Here is a 20,150-nt window from a genome sequence, read left to right as displayed (position 1 = left end):
TCATTTGATCATCCTTGATATGTCTAACTTGATTGGAGTCCACCTGTGGCAAATTCAATTGATTGGACATTATTTAGAAATAAACACACCTTTCTCTTTAAGGTCCAACAGTTAACAGTGCATGTCAGAGCAGAAACTCTACCATTAATTCCAAGGAACTGTCCGTAGAACTCTGAGATAGACTTGTGAGCAGGAATAGATCTGGGGAAAGGTGTAAAAACAATATCTAGAGTGTTAAAAGTTCCTTAGAGCACAGTGAGCTCCATCATTAGGAAATGGAAAGAATATGGAACTTCCCAGACTCTTCCGAGAACTGGCCATCTGACCAAACTGAGAAACTGGGCAAGAAGGACCTTGGTCAGGGAGGTGACGAAGAACAACAGAGTTCCTTTGCTGAGATGGGAGAACGTGACGAAAGGACAATCTCTGGAGCACTTCACAAGTCTAGGCTTTATGGGAAAGTTTCCAGACGAAAGCCACTCCTGAGAAAAAGGCACATTACAGAACATCTGGAGTTTGCAAAAAGGAACGTGAAAGATTCTGAGAGCATGAGGCAAAAGATTATATGGACTGATGAGACGAAAATTAAACTCTTTGTCCTGAATGCAAAGTGCTCAAGCTACAAAACCGAGCAGAGCTCATCACCCATCTAACACCATCCCTACCGTGAAGCATGGTGGTGGCAGCATCATGCTATGGGGATTCCTTTCAGTGGCAGGGACTGAGAGACTTGTAAGGATAGAGGGAACAATGAATGGAGCCAAATACAGGCAAATCATTGGGGAGAACCTGCTTCAAAGTGCAAAAGACCTTGAACTGCGGTGACAATTTTGGTTCCAATGGGACAATGACCCCAAGCATACAGCCAAAGCAACAATGGAATGACTTCAGAACAAGAACGTGAAAGTCCTTGAGTGGCCCAGCCAAAGCCCAGACTTGAATTCCATTGAGAATCTGTTGAAAGACCTGAACATTGCTGTTCACTCACGCTCCCTTTCCAACTTTACAGAGCTTGAGCAAATCATGCAAAGAAGAATGGGAGAAAATTCCTCTTTCTTTCTTTTTTTTCGCTTCGTTCTTTTTCTTCCTGTGGAACCAACTTCCACATTCTCTTCAATCTCAATTCTTACCTCCAGGTCTTCAAGACAGCTGTTCACCACCATCTCAGATCATCCCCCATCCAAAACCATGATCTTTTAGACACCCGTTAACTCTCCCCAAGCCCACCTCTTTCCAACTTTACAGTTTGCTTCTGTATGCATGTTGTCCTCCCTTAACTCCCATTCTTCCCCACATTTCTTATTTCTCCAAGTGTCCCTCAACCCCACCGTTGGTGTTTTGCTCCTCTTTCTCCTGTTGCTTTTGTTCTGTTATGTCCTGATCTGTTCTATGTTATAGCTCCTTCATGAGCTTCGACGATGAATGAAAAATAAAAAAGTAAAAACATGTTGGAGTTAGCAAACCCAACTGAGTGGAACATTCCCATGCACACCCAGAGTACAACCAAGACTTTTCAACTTATTTCATCCAGCAGTTTAGGAGTACATGAAATAATGAGCATGTATGTAAATTGGCCAAGTAGTTTACGATTCGATAGTTTTCACACACAGATACTACGTTATAATACTGTAACCTGCTGTTACTTGTAATACACTCTCCCACTTGGAGCGGGGCTGCATAATACACATTTGGAGAAGTTTTTTATTTTTATTTTTTGAGCAATTCATATTTTTACATCAAAATGAATATTGCAATCATGTTAGCTGTAGTTGTGGATTCCTTCGCTGATAAAATACAGCTTAACTATGGAACCTAATGAGTTAATGAAAAGCAGATTTCGTATCGAGGTATTACAGCCAATGATGCTGTTTACTTATCTTTGCAGATGGATGTGGATTTTGATCCAACAGCAAAACGCCCACCGCAGAGGAAAACTCGAGGAGTCAAGAAGAAAAGTATGTCTGAAAATGTTAAATGATTGGAGGAAGAAAAGCTTGCAGCAGAATAATTGATTCCAAATTTACATTTGATGACTTTCTTTTAAATAAGCTTTTAATACTGAAAAAGAATTACCTGCAAGGGTAAATGCATCAAAACACCTTTAAGGGTAAGTATACCTAATTTTGCCTCAATCTTTCAGCATCAGCTATTGATCGACTCCCTTGTGAGGATGTATTGGATGACCTCACCTGCCGGTTCAAATACCGTAAAGTAATCCCGAATGACTTTGGCTTGACTCCTGAGGAGGTGAGGCTGATGGGTGCTGGCTTCACGGGATGGCAGAATGGGACAAAAAGTTGTTGGAAGCTTGTTTGCAGTTGGAATTGACTTGTGTGACCTATTGTGGCCATAGATCATCTTTGCTGACGATAGAGAGTTGAACCAGTGGAGCTCACTACGCAAGACCTGCATGTACAGGTACATTGAACTTGCACTGCTAATTGGGCTATTATTGATTGACAAACTAACATTGGGGTTGTGATGTAACAAAGTGTGAATGTAAAATGTATATTCATGTTCCACCCATGTCTTGCCTCAATGCAGCCACAGGTTATAGACGAATAAATAAATATATGTCTGCTATGGGCTCGGACCCTGAAAGTTTTCACGGCCTCGGTCAAATCTCGTAGTATGATGCATACATACATACTTTCTCTCCACTATAAATAGACGGTGGTTCATTTGACTTGTAGAAATTTGTATTGATAATTACTTCTGCCACCGAAGGTGAAGGAGATTGTTTTCACCCCTTTGTCTGTGTGCAGGATATCTTAAGTTGTGGATGTATCCGGATGAAATTTTGTGGACAGGTTGGGTGTGTGACAAGGACGAACTGATTAGATTTTGGTGAAGATCCAAATCCGGATCTGACCACGAGACTCTTTTAAGTGATTTTTCACCATTGAAAGATAGGGCCAAAAACGATGCATAGCACGATATCTTAAAAATGCATTTGGCCAGATATGTTCTCGTGGATCAGGAATTACGTGGTGGAGGAATGTGCTCCACTGAGTGCCCTTCTAGTTGATTATTTTCAGGTGCTCTTGTGATAACTGCCTGGCAATGGCAACTGCTGTTTGATTCACTGCTCAAATCGTCCATGTACAGGTAGCTGGGTACAGATGGTGTTGGTTTTGAGTGGCGGTTGTTTCTTCCATTTAATCGTTGGGATGGCCTCCTCATTGGTGATGGATAACCACAAATCAAGGCTTCTCCGTTTAAGAACAGTGCTCTGTAACATGTTCCGAGCACAAAAGCGAACATTTTGAAGGTCCGATCCACACTTGGGTATTTTGGACAAACCTCGTCCAATTTCTGGCAAACTTAAGCTATTTTGGCCATTGGTGTAGCATGGAATCATCTCGGTTTGCATTACTATACAAGCACCAAGGACACATCGACTCGGCATACTTGTGGAAAATCGGAAATTATTTGCGAGGTAACCCGTAAGTAGGGTAAGAATACTGATTCTGGCTCACTTTTCCCCATGTAAATGAATGGGGGATTTTCAGCGATTTATATTTTTTTCCCTAAAAATAAATCCCCTTTTTATCCCAAGGTATATTTATTTGTCTCCCCTTTTAACCTGGAGGTTGAACCTCATTGAATTGAACACCTGGGGGTTGAACAGCTCACTCATTGAACCTATAAAGATTTGTTCATTCTCAAATTCCTTCAATAGTTTAATTTTCTTTGCACAATAATCCCCATCTAAAATATTGACAAACAAAACATTTGAATCTTTATATTTTTTAAGATACCCCATTTGTGCCATTACGAAATGATAAACTTCTCTTAATGCTCTCATCTGACCACCTCCTGAGCCACATATCATTTTGAGATTATAGTAAATTGTTTTTTCATTGTTCAATTGATAACCATCAAAGTTTTCAGTCCATTCAAGGATATTCATTTTTTCTTTACATCCTCTAACTTACTAGTTTTTAAATTAATTCGCTTATTTGTTTTATTTACCTTTGTTTTAGTTATTTTTTCAATAAGACTTATTTGATATTTTTCACATTCATTATGTTTTCCATTTATATACCAAGACTGAGATTTTCTCCACTCTTTAGTTTGATTAATACTTGGTTTAACCATTTATATATTGTGAAAAACCAGCGGTAGCCCTTAAAAACCCTAACCCATCTTCCCATCGTTAAAACATAATCTATTTTATACACTCTATCATACAATATCCATATGGAACACAATCTATTCCATTATCTAAAATAAATCTCTTATCATCAAAGGCTCCTAATGCCTTTTTATTTACTTCTTCACTATATATGTTATGTTTATAACTTCTTATTGTATTCATTTTCCTATATTCTTCTTTCTTATTCATCAAACAATTATAATAATTTCTAAAAGTTATTGATTTCTTTATTACATATTTCTTTATTCCCTTTAACCTCTTATCAATCTGTTCACCATACTTATAAGCATATGCCTTTGCTCTCAATCCAATAAACTCACTCATTACTTTTCCACCCAACTCATCCTTAAACTTACCAATAACCTTTTCATTCTTTTTGGAAAATAACTCACTCTTCTTGCTGAAATTACTTGTATCATATACTCCAATATTTTTCTTCATATCTTCATAAACATCATCAGTTTTTATATCTAGGATAAAACTATCAGTATCCATATACAACAATGAAACATTTTCACCATACTCTTTCTTTAAGTCATTATACAAATAATCATACATCAATATCTTTGATAAATCAAGAACTGCTGTTCCAATATAAATTGGTTTATCCATTACAATACTTTCCTTTTTCATATGAATTGCAGAAAAGTTCTCTGAAAAAACCTCTTCTCTCTCAAAACTTGGTTTATTTATCAATCTCGAAGCTTCTTTCCAAGATGTTGCGAATCTAATGTTTTGTCTGTTTCTAACATTTTCCATAGTCTTTCCAAATACAGCATTATTCATTAATTTATAAAAGTCCCCTTCAAATTTTACTTTTGTATTTGCTCTCATATCTGTATTAAATTGAATATACTTTTTCACCCAAGGACTTTGTTTAAATTTTAAAACTCTATGAATTTTAGCTACTCTCAATCCTTCTCTCAAAAACTGTTTTAAGCTTCTCTGATGCAAAACATATCCCTCTTTATCATAGAATGTTGTTAATAACTTTTCTGTTGATTTACCTTTAATATTAAAACTTTTATGATAATCACTTAACCATTCTTTCTTTGGAGTTTCTTTCTCACATGCAAAAGGAAGATCTTTATGCTTATTATGAAGATCACTCGGGTACCTCAAATCAACTTCAAAATAATAACCTTCTTCTTCGTCATTCAATTCCTCTTGAGAAGAAATAACAATATTCATCAAAGCCTTTTCATAATCCTTTTCTTCCACCCACTCTAATTTACCATAAGGCAGAGATTGAGACATTGCCCATCCATACAAATTATTAGCATCAAAATACATCAAATAATTACTATCTTTTTCACTATCATAATTTGGAAGATATTTATTATTTGCTTTAGCATATCTTTTTGAACATACTTGTGATATTCCACCTCTCTTGGACTTCTCAATCATCAAAAGCATATCCACATCACTGATTAAATCTATATCTTGTTTTGTCATTTTCAACATTGCACTCCAAGCTAAACCAGGAGCTGTGAAATAGTGGGCAGGATCTAATCCATAACAATTTTTATTATGACAGAGTGATCTAAAAGCTTCAAACACATCAGCTAACAATAAAACATCTGTTTTTAGATATAAATCGTGATATTCTCCAAGGTTCTTTATCTTAAATATTTTCCATATTTCTTGTGCGTGTTTATATTCCTTATCACTTATCTCTTCTTCATAAAGGTTATTATAGAAACTTTCTTTTGAAGGAAGTTGTGTTTCTTTAAATCTCATAAATGAATCCATATAATCATAAGGATAAATTCCCTTACTTGTAAGAATTTTCTCTTTACTTTGAATTTCATTCCTTGTTTGAATTTCCTCTCTCGTAAGAATTCCTTCTTTAATCAGAATTTCATCTTTAATCTGAATTTCCTCTTTAGTTCGAATTTTCTTTATAATTAGAATTTCATCTTCAGTTAGAATTTCCTCTTTACTTTGAATTCTCTCTTTAATCTGAATTTCCTCTTTAGTGAGAATTTCCTCTTTTGGAAAGAATGAATTAAGATTTGGAAAAGAGTCCGTGGAGCTTAGATTTGATGCGAGGTAGGCTAGTGGTGTTCCCATAAACTTGTAAGAATCTAAAAACCTAATACGAGTTATAGGTTTTGTGAATATCATTTTTGAAAATGAAATATACTTTTGACTTGTGTTTGTTATAGCAGAAATATTCCCTGGTGTTTTTGAAAGTTCATTTATAAATAGATGTGTATCATAGTTGGCGCTGTTGTGAAGAAAGACTGGAATAAAAGAAGGTAATTTATAATTAAGATTACAACAGGAATGAGCGGGACCTCTATATTTACCAGTAAGATGACAATGGTCTCTAACTTTAGACTCCTTAATTTCCCCTCACAAATATGGCAGATATTGTTCATTCTAAATTCTAATTTTTCTTCTTTGGTTAATTTCATCGGTTCATTTGTTTCTTTCATTAATTTAGTGAGTCTTATACAATCCTTTTCTAATCGTTTTACAAACTCTTGTGAAGCATTTTTCCACGATAATGTTCAAGTTTGTTATACTTTTCTCCAACAGATGATTTGATATAATAACAGAAACCACAAGGAATATGTTTTTGATATTTATTTGTATATGGTTCTTTTGGATTAGGAGAAGCAGTATTTATCTTTTTAAGGATACATTCAAAATCAGCGTATATCACAAATGGGTGCATGATAGATTTATTATAATCTTCAAAATAAATCTTTTCACCAGGTTTAGGCATTATAATTACAGCTGATTTATGATTACTACAATATTTTGAATGTTGTTCTAATCGTTCTTTTGTATGAAATGAATTAAGACATCGCTTACAAGGATATATTTTGTTTGCTGTTCTGAATACCTGAGAAGAGATTAATCTTGATAAATTATTGATGTATGTGTAATGTGAATTCTTTCCAACACTAAAATATAAAAGGTCAATGTGTGTTTCTTCATTTTTATAGTTGTTTGAAATTTTTAATATTTGAACTTTGTTTGTATCCGTTAATCCATATACATTAATAGAAAGATTATTCTTTTTCTCAAATTTAGGAATATCTGTTAATGGCATTGGGAATTTAAAATCTTTAATGTCCAAGGTATTCTCATATTTCATATATTGTTTTACTCTTTCTGAATTACATTTTGGTGGATGTAAGTGAGCAAGAACAGACCAGAGAAAACATTTATTATCATTGTTCTTAATATTAACAACTGCCTTCTTTAGTTTTATTTCTTTTGGTAATTCAATATAAGAAGAAGCTTTAAGAGGGTTTGATTTTAGAATGTGTATATCTAAAAAGATGATTTTTTAATATTGAATCCACTTCCTACCACTGTATTATCAACATCCTCCTCTTGTCTTGATAGTTCTTCATAAACCCCACTATTCAAAAAATCTTGAAATGATGTTATAAAATGAAGATCTGTTCTCATATAAGGAGTTTGTTCTTCATCTTGTCTTTTCATATTCATTTTCACTCCCATATAAAACTTTAAAGTTTTCATTTCTTTTAATGTCTTTTTAATAAATTTTTCAACATCGGGTTTCACTATTTCAATTGATTCAGCTATTGATGATGGACCGGGTTCTCCAAATTGAAAAATCCTTATTTTTATATGCCCTTTAAATGCCTCATCAGTGTTTTTAATATAATAGTCTCCCTTTACTTTAAACTCATTTTTCTTGTGTTTTTGTGATTGAAGATGTTGATTATAACTACTCTTCAAAACATCCTTTGAACAGATATCACAATGTTTTCTTTCCAACTCAAGAGGAGATATTTGATGAAATAGATTAAATGTGTGTTTGTTGGTTCGGAGGTGTTTTCTATAATGTTTATATTCGTGATTACAAACATCGCAGTACGTTGTATTCACCATATTTATAGAATAAAACTTTGCTTAAACTAAAATTTTCTTGATGAAAATTTCGTTTAATTTATAGGTGAATCTGTGCTTAAAAACATTTTATCCTCCAACTTTTTCACTTAATAAATACAATGTTTCAAGACACAAAAGACAAGTTTCAATCAATCTCTTCATCTGTTAAAGATACTGAGAAATATGTCAAGGATGTAAAATTGAACAAAGATAAATATAACAACTATTGGATAAAAACTATTATGGTAAATAATATGAGTTCTTCAATTTCCTTCAGTGGAAGGGCTTTTAGTATACCTGGTAGAACATCAATTAAAGTATCTCTAACAAAAGTTTCTCCTCTCCTTCTAGTAATATATTCAAAACTAGAAAAAGCAATGAAACAAGAAAAAGTATCAAAGAACAAAAACCTTATGGATGAAGCTTTAGAAAGAAAAGATAAGACCATCTGTAATATGCAAGGAGAAATTTGTATTTTTTCAACAACCCTAAAGATGTAAATCTTGATGAAATAAAGGATGTTAATATATCAGGTGAAATGACATTTCGTTCAATAGTAGTTAACGATAATTTTAAAATTACCTTTAATATAAAAAATGTTGTCGTTGAATCTGATAATGAAAAAGTATATCGATATCGATGGTAATATACAACTGAAAGTATAGATGAATTTCAGTTTAAGTAAAGTTTTACTTTATAAATATGCTAGACTTTCCTGATTCTCCATATGACAAATTTGAGAATTGTCCTGCGTGTGAAAGACGGGGATTAAACACAGAGTCAAAAGCCTATAAACAATGTATATTCTGTGATTATCTTCTAATTAATGATAATAAAAAATATAAAAAGGAAAATAATTCTTTTAGATTTACACCAAAAATGAATTACTTTACAAGATTGATTAGAGAAATGAATGTAAAGTATGAGGATGATAACACACCTTTCCTTACAAGGGAAGAAACTGAACGTATAAGAGAAATGTTCAAAGGATTGTTGTTGTATATTATTCATGGATGTAATTTTCAGGGAAATATCAACACAAGATATTGTATAAATAAAATAATGGATTATCTTGAAATTAAACCTGAACTTAGGATAAAATATAGAGTTTCAAAAAAGCTAATAATAAATTAAATAACCTGTTTTTCAAATATATAAATGAATGATTTTTTACCTATTTGGGAAAATAAGATAAAATTTAACAACCATAAAAATCTCCCAAATTCATTAAGATGTCTCATAGTTGGTTCAAGTGGATGTGGAAAAACCTGCTTACTTTTAAAAATGCTCCTCACTCCCAACTTTTTAGATTATGACAATTTAATAATTTTCACAAAGTCGAGTTTTCAACCAGAGTATCAACTACTCTCACAAGGTTTTAATGCTGGTCTTCAAAAAGAAGATATAATCGGTTTATTTAAACGTCAAAAAAACCTAAATGATTATAACATTGAAGATATAATTCAACTATTTTGTGATACACAGAGATGTAAAAAGAAATCAAATCTTATAACTTGTATTCTTAGTGATAATACGGATGATATACCGTCTCCCCAAGATTTGGATAAATCAAAAGAACCTCGTTATCTTTGATGATTGTGTTAATGAGAGAAACCAAACGGTAATGGACAGCTACTACACAAGAGGGAGACATTCTTCTTGTAATTGTATTTATCTTAGTCAATCGTACTTTCAACTTCCTCGTCGTTCCATCAGAAACAATGCTAATACTTTTATTTTATTCAAGTTAAATTCAATAGATATCAATAATTTTTGGAGAGATAATTGTTCTACATTATGTAGTAAAAAGAAATTTGAGGATTATATGAAGCACACGACTGAAAAATATAAATATATTGTTGTGAAACAAGATGAGATATTAAGGGATATATTTTTTGTTTTATAAACAATTACATATATAAATGACAACTATTATTATAAATCTTGTGGGTAAATCTGCTTCTGGAAAAAACTTTCATAAATCAAGGTTCTTGTGTAGTACAAATGAGAATATTGTAAATTTACTTAAAAAACACCCCGTGATACGCATTGTATCAACAACAACTAGAGCAATAAGACCTGGAGAAGTAAAAGGTGAAGATTATCACTATATTTCAGTGGAGGAACATATGCGATTGAGGAATGAAGGACAAATATTTGAGGAGGTTTCTCTTGGTACAACAAAATATTCACATTGTAAGAGTGAGTTAAAGAAACTAAAATCTGGTGGTGTTGGGATATTAGAAACTAATCCAGAAGGAACGAGACAAATTATTAAATATCTGAGCGGAGTGAAGATTTTATCATTCGGTTTTGATGTTGATGAAGAAACTCAACACAAACGTATGAAAAGCAGAGATGCAAGGATTAGTGAAGAAGAAATTACAACTCGCATTAATGTTAATAAAGAATTTGATGAAATATTTAAAGAAAAGGATTTATTTGAACACATCTACTTGAATGATGAAGAAAAGGAAAATTTCCCTGTTGATCTTTACAATTCATTAAATGATATTTTACAATAAATAAATGGATACAAAAGAAAGAGCAAGAAGATTTAAGGAACATCAAGAGTTGGTTTCAAAAGTTGTAAAACAACAGGAAGACATAAAGAAGAAACGCAGACAGAAACTAACGGGCGAAGAAGCATTTGAAAAAAACAAGAGAAATTTTTTAAACCACTTTTAAAAACTTCCCAAGAAAAAATGAAAGATGTTTCCACAGTTCCCACAGTAGAATATACTCCTAGAAAGCTTCAAATGTTAAAAGATTTCAGTCAAATGACGGAGGAAGAATTAGAGCATATTGGAGAATTAGAACATGATGAAGGTTTATTTCAACAACTGGAAGAGATTAATCAACCCCCTGATTATATTGTGAATGCTGTTCAAAACAATGAATATTCAGCGGATTCAAAAACCAAAGCAGGACTCATTCCAACAGAACAACCAGCAATATTTCATCTTGTTCAAGAAAAGGTATTGATATTTAATGATGAATTAAGGTTCTTAAGTTCTGCTCAACCCCCTGTTAAACTAACTCCGAGATTAATGTTTCTTCTCACAAAAGATGGAAGACAAGGTTCAACTGTGAGGGATGAATCAAAGTATATTGATAAACCATTGGATATGGAAAATAATGATGATAGAGTATATATTGATTTGCTGAACACTCTAAATTATAAGGTTATTCTTTCTGGTAAAAGTAGGAAGAATGAGAAGGAGAAACACATTATTCAGGCTTTAAGTATCCTTGGTTCAGGTATTAGTTTTCTTCCAAATGACCCATCGCAATTAGTTAATAGACTGTTATTGTTGTTCGGCAGTAAGAAGGCTGGAAATAACAATTGTTTTAATGAAGCATCAGCCATTTTAGACCAGTTGATGAACATGAAAATAATTAATAAATCTCAATATAAAGACATTTTATCTCATATTAAATAAGATGAGAAGCACAATCCTGAGTTTTAATTTCACAACAAGCGACCACACATCTTCATTCCCATACCCACTACAACTTGACACAACAAAAGAATGAGGCATCTTTATTGTCCATGGAGACTTATAATACCTTATTTAATATAACCGAGAAAAATGACAAGTTTAGTTATAATCCGGGAAGTGGATACAAAACGATAACAGTCTCACCTGGAGCATACGAGATTTCTCAAATATCTTCCGAAATTGCTCGTCTTATGAAAGAACAGGGTGATGAACCAAAAAATATTATTATAAACATTCAAAAACATACTTCAAAATCAACGATTAAAGTTAAAAATAACTACAAGGTTGATTTCACAATTGATAATTCATTTAGAGAGTTATTAGGTTTCTCCTCAAAAAAGATTGAAACTAATGGGACGTTTTACAGTGATAATGTCATTCAAATATCCTCAGGAATAAATTCGGTGTTAATTCACTGTGATTTGATTGATGGTGCTTATAATGATGGATTAAAAACAAATACAATATTTTCATTCAGCGCATACTCAACCCCAATTGGTTATAAATTCAATATGGAGCCTAAAAATTTGGTTTATCTACCTGTGTCAGGAAAAACCATACACAGAGTAAATTTTAGGATAACCGACCAAGATAATCGTGTGATCTCTTTTAATGGAGAAGTTATATCCATCAGAATTCACCTACGTGAAGTTTTTCAATAAATAAATACGATGGTTATTGTGAGGAAGCACGAGTTGGGAAAATATAAAATAATTACAGGGGATGGGATGTTCCTTTCCCCGTACTACAAGGGTGAAGGTATGTATCTTGGTAGAGGATACTATAAACCTAAGAGACAAAGGGGTGTTGGACATCAATTTAGAGGAGATGGGATAATTGATACTCTCATGGGTATTGGTTCAACTATTCTTAAACATAAAGACCTAATTGGTTCAACTGCTTCTGCTGTGGGAAATGTAGCAGGTGCTGTAAAGAGTATAAAAGATGCTCAGAAAGAATCTCATAAATTACAAGCAATAAAAGAAATTAAGAAAGGTAAAACTCAGTTGTCCCCCAAGAACGACAGAAAATAATTCAAATACTTGGATCAGGGTTTCAAAAGTTTTAACATCTTTTTTCCTAAATAAATACAAGTATGGAAGCAATTGATAGTATCTATGATTTGGATGATACTATTATTATCTCAAACTCCACTAAAAAGAAGATTACTTCAAGGTAAATGCAATAACTGGAACAGACTGGAATACAAATGGTACAAAAAGTTTTGAAATAAATAATCAACAAACCTATTTGAATCTCTCCGAAAGTTTCTTGTTGTGTAAATTTAAATTCACTAAGGCTGGGAATAACACAAACGCTACACTTGTAAATGATTTCTTCTGGAAAATGTTTGATAGTGTGCGATTGTATATTGGAACACAAGAAGTTGAAGCGGTTGATTATGTCTCTGCTGTATCTGAAATGATGAAATTTACACTCTATACATTCAGTGATAGAATGGGAAAGGGGTCTGTCGAAGGTTTTATTCCTGATATGTCAACGGGAACAAACACAGACCCTGGATATATTCAAAGGAAAGGAATGTATAATGATGATACAAAAGCAGAAAATAGTTTTACTGTGGCAGTTCCTCTTAAAGGTATATTTGGATTTTGTGATTATGATAAAGTTCTGTATGGTCTTAAAATTAGATTTCAACTACAAAGGAATGATAATGAAAATAGATTGCTTTTTGGTGTTGGTAATGCTTTTGGTGATCAGAATAAATTTGTAATTGAGGAGATGAGTTGGTATATCAGTGAATATACTCCTAATCTTAAAACAGAAGAGATGTTGAATCGAAGACTTAACTCAAAAAAACCACTCAGTGTATCATACCTCAAAAGAAGATGTCAACACGTTAAACTCAATCAAACTACTTACACGTGGAATTTGGGTGTTCTGGAAGGAAAGCCACGATATCTGTGGATGATTTTTAAAAAGCCAGATGGTGATACTGCGACTGATAAGAATAATGCATTGAGTGATAATGCTAAGGTGAAACAACTTCGCGTTTCTCTAGATGGAACATTTTATCCACGAGATAGATTGGAAATTAATTGGGAAAAAATGATTTTGCTGAAGCATACAAGTCTTACCAAAAGGTGTGTGAAAGTAATGGAAATAAAGAACCTATTTTAGATATGACAGCATTTAAAAGTTTGTATACAATCTATACGTTTGACCTGAGCGCTCAAAAAGAAACTATAAAGTCTAATCGAGTGGATACTTCCCTATACATTGAAAGAGGAGAGAGTGAAGAAGTTGATACATATTGTTTGCTTTTGGAAGAAACAGAATTGCAGATTAATACAGATAATGGTGTGATGATTAGTCTCACATAATTTTTTGTTAAATAAATGAGTGGCAAAGTACCAACTGGGGTATATGTTAATCAAATCAATCTTCATAAACTATCATCTTGTGTTCAAAATCAAAAGCCTTGTACGATTAACGTTAATACAATTCAGAGAAAAGGAGCAGTAAGAATTGATGTTTTGCTCACAAGAGAACAGGTTAAAATCTTGAATGACACTGGCTCACTTAAAATTAAAATGACAAAACCAATGTTAAAAAAATATTCAATAAGAGAGACGAGTGGAGGATTTCTCCCATTTCTAATTCCTTTATTTGCTGGTTTAAGTGCGGTTGGAGCATTGACGGGTGGTATTTCAACAGCGGTCAAAACTGCCAACGAAAGGAAGGCTCAACTCCAGGCTCAAAAAGAATTGGAAAGACATAACAAAGAGTTGGAGAAACAAATTAGTGGAAGTGGTGTAATTGTAGATTTTGCTGAAAAACTTGAAGGTCTGCCTGATAAAGCGAGATTGTTAGTTGGAGATATGCTTTCTTCTATAGCACAAGCAGGTGTAAAATTAACGAAAAGAGGTAATGGATTATATCTTTCTAATAAATAAATGAGCATTGATGAGTGGTTGAAAGAATTTGGAAAGAATACAACATCAAATTTACAACTTGCCAAATATTGTAAGAAATTAAAAATTCATAATGTGGTTATTTGTATGAGAGATGAATTAACAAATGTGTCGAAACATACAAAGAATATTATTATGAACTTAGAAGATAATGATGGGAACGGTTCTCATTGGGTTTGTATTTTTAATAGTCAAGACAAATATTATTTTGATAGTTTTGGTCTTCCACCACCTGTTGAAGTCATAAAATTCTTACAGAATGGTGTTTATCAAACATTTCAAGTCCAAGAATTAAATTCCAAGTGTTGTGGTCAATTATGTCTATATGTGTTATTTCAACTCAACAAAAATAAAAAATTTTATGATATTATTTTTAATCTAATATAAATGACTTATGTTGGTAAAGATGGTTCTATCTTTGGTGTATCTCAAGAACTGGATATTGATTTATCAAATTATTACACAAAGGCACAGGCTGAACGACATAAATATAATATAAACAAAAATATTAACATGAAAAATGCTTATAAATTAAAAAATTATCCAAGCCCGACTGACGCGAATGACTTGGTGAGATTAAGCGATTTATCACAATATATATACTTAAATAAAACGGCTGTGTATTCTAAAGATACAGAAGTGTTGATATTATCTCCAGGTCATACAGAATTCACAGTTCGAATTAAAATAAATTTTTATAAAGAAGGGCGTATCGTTTGTATGAGAATAGAACAATGGGGGTATGATATGAATGATTTAGGGTATAATTGGTCATTTAAAATTAACCTCGAAGACCTGGAACAATTAAATCAGTCTCGTAAGGAAGAATATTATCCACTTGGTATCGAGAATGAGTTTTGTGGAGCCACGATTAGTAAACAACAAATAAAAGAATTTAATAAGGGTAAATATAATAATGGTTTTGCCCTTGTTTATCTCATGAAAACAGAAAAAACAGGATTATATATAATAAGTAAGGAAATACAAAATGATTTAACTATGGGAAGATGGGGAGGTGTTTCGTGCCATAATATTATTCTAACATATATTTCTAATACATAAATGACAGCAAGAAGGCTTCAAGAAAATTATCATTTCTGTGTTCAAGCATACCTTCAAGAAAAGGGTATTCGGTATTTTAATAAATATGTTCTACAACATAAGAATGAGGTATTTTCAATAAAAGATTGGCATTATGCTGATGTTGATAAACCGACAACTTTAGATTTAATTAGAATGTTAAATAATGAAAAAATTATAAGGTTAAGAAAAGGTAAGGCTCTTTTAGAAATTCAAAAGAAATTTTATTGGTTTCCTGTTGTAAAAAAAATTATTTTGGATACAGGAATAACAAGAAATCCTGATGAATATATGTATAATATTCTATGGGGTGTAAACGATTCAAGTATAGTAAGGGATGAGGAAGGAGTTGAAGAAGAGAGGGAAGAGGAGGAAAAGGAGAAGAGAGAGAAGGAGGAAAGAGAGAAGAGAGAGGAGAGAGAAGGAGGAAAAGGAGAAGAGAGAGAAGGAGGAAAGAGAGAATAGAGAGAGGGAGGAAAGAGAGAAGAGAGAGAGGGAGGAAAGAGAGAGAATGAATAAATATCAAAATATGGAAACCAGTGAGATTCAAAAAAGATTGGTGGTATTACAGAAAATAACTCAACCCACCGAGGAGGAAAACAAAGAATTGACAAGTCTATTTGCAATACTTTCGACAAGACTATGAGCATCGACAAGATATGGATTTTAATTCAAGTTTTTTCTTAAATAAATGGAGGAGAGAGTGAAGGCATTTCTAAGGATTCTTTATGTTTTAAAAATTAAGATTCAAATGTGCATGTTGGAAACTAAAAAGGTTTTTGCACTCTGCAGGAATTTTTCTCATAAATAAATGAGTTATTGTCTCAAATGTAAAAAGAAAACTAATACTAAAAATATTTCATATATTAAAAGTAAAAATAACAGGGTTATACAAAAAGGTATATGTTCGGTGTGTGGTTCAAAAAAATCAATTTATCTCCAAACACAAACTCGGAGGAGATATACAAAAGTTTTTATCAGGAAGTAAATTTACAACTACTGGAATACCAGGGAATTACATCTTCCAGGTTATTCTTTCTGTGGTCCAGGCACAAACTTAGATAAAAGATTAGATGAGGCAGACAATCCTAAATCCTGGAGTAAACCAATCAATAGAGTTGATGAAGTGTGCATGAGACACGATATTGATTATGGGAATACCACAACGTTGGAAGAAAAGCATGAAGCCGATAGAGAAATGCTATATAATTTGTCTCTGATACAAAATCCAACCTTGAGAGAAAAAGTTGATAGGTTCATCGTGAAGAAGATGATTAGTGCTAAATTGAAACTTGGACTTGGAAATTCAAAAAACTTATAGGCTCTAATGATGCCATTAAGACTGAAGAGCAATTAGCTGATGAATTACATAAACCAATATTCACAAAGTTTCAGAGAAGGAAAGTTTATTCCAAGGAAGTTGATTATATCTGGTCTGCTGATTTGATTGAACTCAATAATGATAAGGGGTACAAGTATGCTTTAACCGTTATTGATTTGAGGAGTAGATATGCGTGGGTTGTCCCTTTAAAAAACAAAACAGGTAATACTCTTATGTTAGCTTTTCAACAGATATTTAATAAAAGTAAGAGAAAACCTAAGAAATTGTGGACTGATGAGGGTAGAGAGTTTTATAACAAGACATTTATGAATTTTCTAAAAAATAACAGTATTACATTATACAGTACCTTTAATGAAGGGAAGGCAGTTGTTGTTGAACGTTTTAATCGTACCTTAAAAGAGAGACTATATAAAAAATTCACACAACTCGGTTCACAACAATGGTCATCTTTTATTCAGGATATTGTGGATAAGTATAATGACACGATTCACACGTCAACGAATATGAAGCCATCAGAAACATTTACAAAATTAAAATATGAAAAAGAGATTAATGTCAGAAAACCTAAGTTCAAAGTTGGTGATATCGTAAGAATATATAGGTGGAAATCTCATTTTGAAAAGGGTTTTACTGAACGATGGACGAAAGAACTTTTTAAAATTGTTGATGTAATAGATACAGTTCCTTGGACTTATAAAATATATGATTTGGAAGGGAAGAGATTTTAGGTTCATTTTATTCACAGGAATTACAAAAGACAAAACTAAGCAGATAATACACCTTTGTGGACACTAGAGGGACAAGTCCGAGGTGTATAACAGTATATAATGTGTGTCAAGGGGGACGTTCTTAGATCTGTGAACCCCAAACACAGAATCCTCAACTGAATAGTCAAGGCTTAACTTTTGTTTGTTGATGTGTATGTGTGTGTGTGTCCCAACCCTCACATTCAAAATCTCAACCCCAACCCTCACATTCAAAATCTCAACCCCAACTCAATCCTCACCCAACACAGTCTTTTTCAAAATGAGATTTCCACCTATATATATATATATCTATATATATATTTTACGTTTTTTTTTCTCTTCTTCCAATTCTGTCTTTTAAGGCTTTCAGGTTTGATGACGTAAAAAGGGGGAGTAAGCCTGCACTTTCTTCCCAGAACTTTCTTGATCTTGCTCCCATCAAGCACCATCCGACAAAGAACTACATCGATAGGTTTAGATCCCAAAGAGTGATAGCAACTCCAAAAGTCTTCAAAATATAAATAAATAAATAAAATAATAATAATAATAAATAAATAAATAAATAAATAAAAGCCCCCAAAAAAGTTTCAAGTGTCCAACATAAACCCAACTTTCCAAGTCTTCAAGGTATAACCACATTCCCGTTGAGTTTCCAAGATATGTATCACATTGTGAGTTATCAATCCAGAACCCACATTTCAAGTATTCAAAGTAAAACCAACTTACAAAGTCTCTTAAGGATAACTCATTTACTGATTTTTTCAAAATTTGTGAGTCTCCAAGGTAGGACCCATATTTAGAACCATCTTGGCAGAACCCTTTTCCTGAGTCTCCAAGGTAGTTATTTAAACCATCAAGGCAGAACTCATTTACTGATTTTTTCAAAATTTGTGAGTCTCCAAGGTAGGCCCCATATTTAGAACCATCTTGGCAGAACCCTTTTCCTGAGTCTCCAAGGTAGTTATTTAAACCATCAAGGCAGAACTCATTTCTTGATTTTTTCAAAATTTGTGAGTCTCCAAGGTAGGCCCCATATTTAGAACCATCTTGGCAGAACCCTTTTCCTGAGTCTCCAAGGTAGTTATTTAAACCATCAAGGCAGAACTCATTTCTTGATTTTTTCAAAATTTGTGAGTCTCCAAGGTAAAACTTGTATTCTGGCTCATCAAGGTATAACTTGTTCAGTGGGTATTGTCTTGATAACTCACAATGAGTACTATTGCTGTAAAACTCTTTTTCAGGATTTTGCTGGTCTCCAAGGTATAACTCTTTGGTTGGGTCATCAAGGACGAACTCGTTCTGTGGGTCTTGGTCGCTCATAAGGTCTTCAACCAAGCCAACAATTTCGCCCCAAGTTGTAGCAAAAGCAGTATTTTCATTTCGTATTTCAGACACAATTTCCTGTGAGAGAAAATAATAATGTATTAATTAAGTTATTTAATTATTAAATGAGTATGCTTCAATCAAAGTTTAAAAATAGGAAAATAAAAAATCTTACCTCAATAGATAAGAGGTTTGAATCCAGTTCATCAACTTGAAGGTTTAGTTCCATACAAGACAGAGAGTTCCAAGGAACACCAAAGTCATCCCACTCAAGGTCTTCAACCAAGCCAACAATTTCCCCCAAGTTGTAGCAAAAGCAGTATTTTCATTTCGTATTTCAGACACAATTTCCTGTGAGAGAAAATAATAATGTATTAATTAAGTTATTTAATTATTAAATGAGTATGCTTCAATCAAAGTTTGAAAATAGGAAAATAAAAAATCTTACCTCAATAGATAAGAGGTTTGAATCCAGTTCATCAACTTGAAGGTTTAGTTCCATAGAAGACAGACAGTTCGAGACAAGCGCACAGAACACCATTGCCAGCAAAAACAAATGTTTAAAATGGAGCCTGGGTTTGAAGCTTTTATAGAGAAAGACTGGTGGGTGTGGTTTCCTTTGGAAATTCCCTGGGCAAGCCGAGGCAAGCCTTCATTGGGAAATTTTTCAAAACCATAACATCCTGTAATTTTCTAGTGATTTCTTTGTGAGTCAGAGATGAACTGGAAATGATGTAAGAGTGGGCGGGGCTTAGCAAAAGTAGGCGGAGCTTAGCAAAAGTGGGCGGGGCTTAGGAAAAGTGGGTGTGGCTTAGAAAAAATACCTTGTGAAAAGTGGGTGGAGTTTAGCAAAAGTGGGCGGGGCTTATTGAATACCTTGTGGAAAGTGGGCGGGGCTTAACAAAAGTGGGCGGGGCTTAAAGAAAAGTGGGCGGGGCTTAACAAAAAATAACCTGTGGCTCAGGAGGTGGTCAGATGAGAGCATTAAGAGAAGTTTATCATTTCGTAATGGCACAAATGAGGTATCTTAAAAAATATAAAGATTCAAATGTTTTGTTTGTCAATATTTTAGATGGGGATTATTGTGCAAAGAAAATTAAACTATTGAAGGAATTTGAGAATGAACAAATCTTTATAGGTTCAATGAGTGAGCTGTTCAACCCCCAGGTGTTCAATTCAATGAGG

General features: G+C 33.1%; 2 protein-coding genes across 2 annotated transcripts in view; one reads left to right on the top strand and one right to left on the bottom strand.

Annotated features, from left to right (window-relative positions):
* Positions 1–20,150, top strand: part of KRI1 (KRI1 homolog) — a 90,771-nt gene that overhangs the window by 41,547 nt on the left and 29,074 nt on the right. The window contains exons 15-17 of the mRNA XM_085888316.1: positions 1,886–1,955; positions 2,141–2,247; positions 2,354–2,418. Of these exons, the coding sequence (XP_085744442.1) occupies positions 1,886–1,955; positions 2,141–2,247; positions 2,354–2,418 (242 nt within the window). The remainder of the gene's footprint in view (positions 1–1,885; positions 1,956–2,140; positions 2,248–2,353; positions 2,419–20,150) is intronic.
* Positions 17,264–20,150, bottom strand: part of LOC147023165 (uncharacterized) — a 4,419-nt gene continuing 1,532 nt past the window's right edge. The window contains exons 1-2 of the mRNA XM_085888315.1: positions 19,141–20,150; positions 17,264–19,043 (exon numbers count right to left, since the gene is read on the bottom strand). The exon at positions 19,141–20,150 is cut by the window's right edge and continues 1,532 nt beyond it. Coding sequence (XP_085744441.1) covers positions 18,153–19,043; positions 19,141–19,194 — 945 coding nt within the window. The 5' untranslated portion in view covers positions 19,195–20,150 and the 3' untranslated portion in view covers positions 17,264–18,152. The remainder of the gene's footprint in view (positions 19,044–19,140) is intronic.

This window comes from Eptatretus burgeri, chromosome 7, assembly GCF_056783735.1.
Source record: "Eptatretus burgeri isolate ZD-2024b chromosome 7, Ebu_testis_v1, whole genome shotgun sequence".
NCBI classification, from domain to species: Eukaryota; Metazoa; Chordata; class Myxini; order Myxiniformes; family Myxinidae; genus Eptatretus; species Eptatretus burgeri.
The sequence above is the reverse complement of the archived record's forward strand: the minus strand, read 5'-3'. Positions and strand labels throughout refer to the sequence as shown.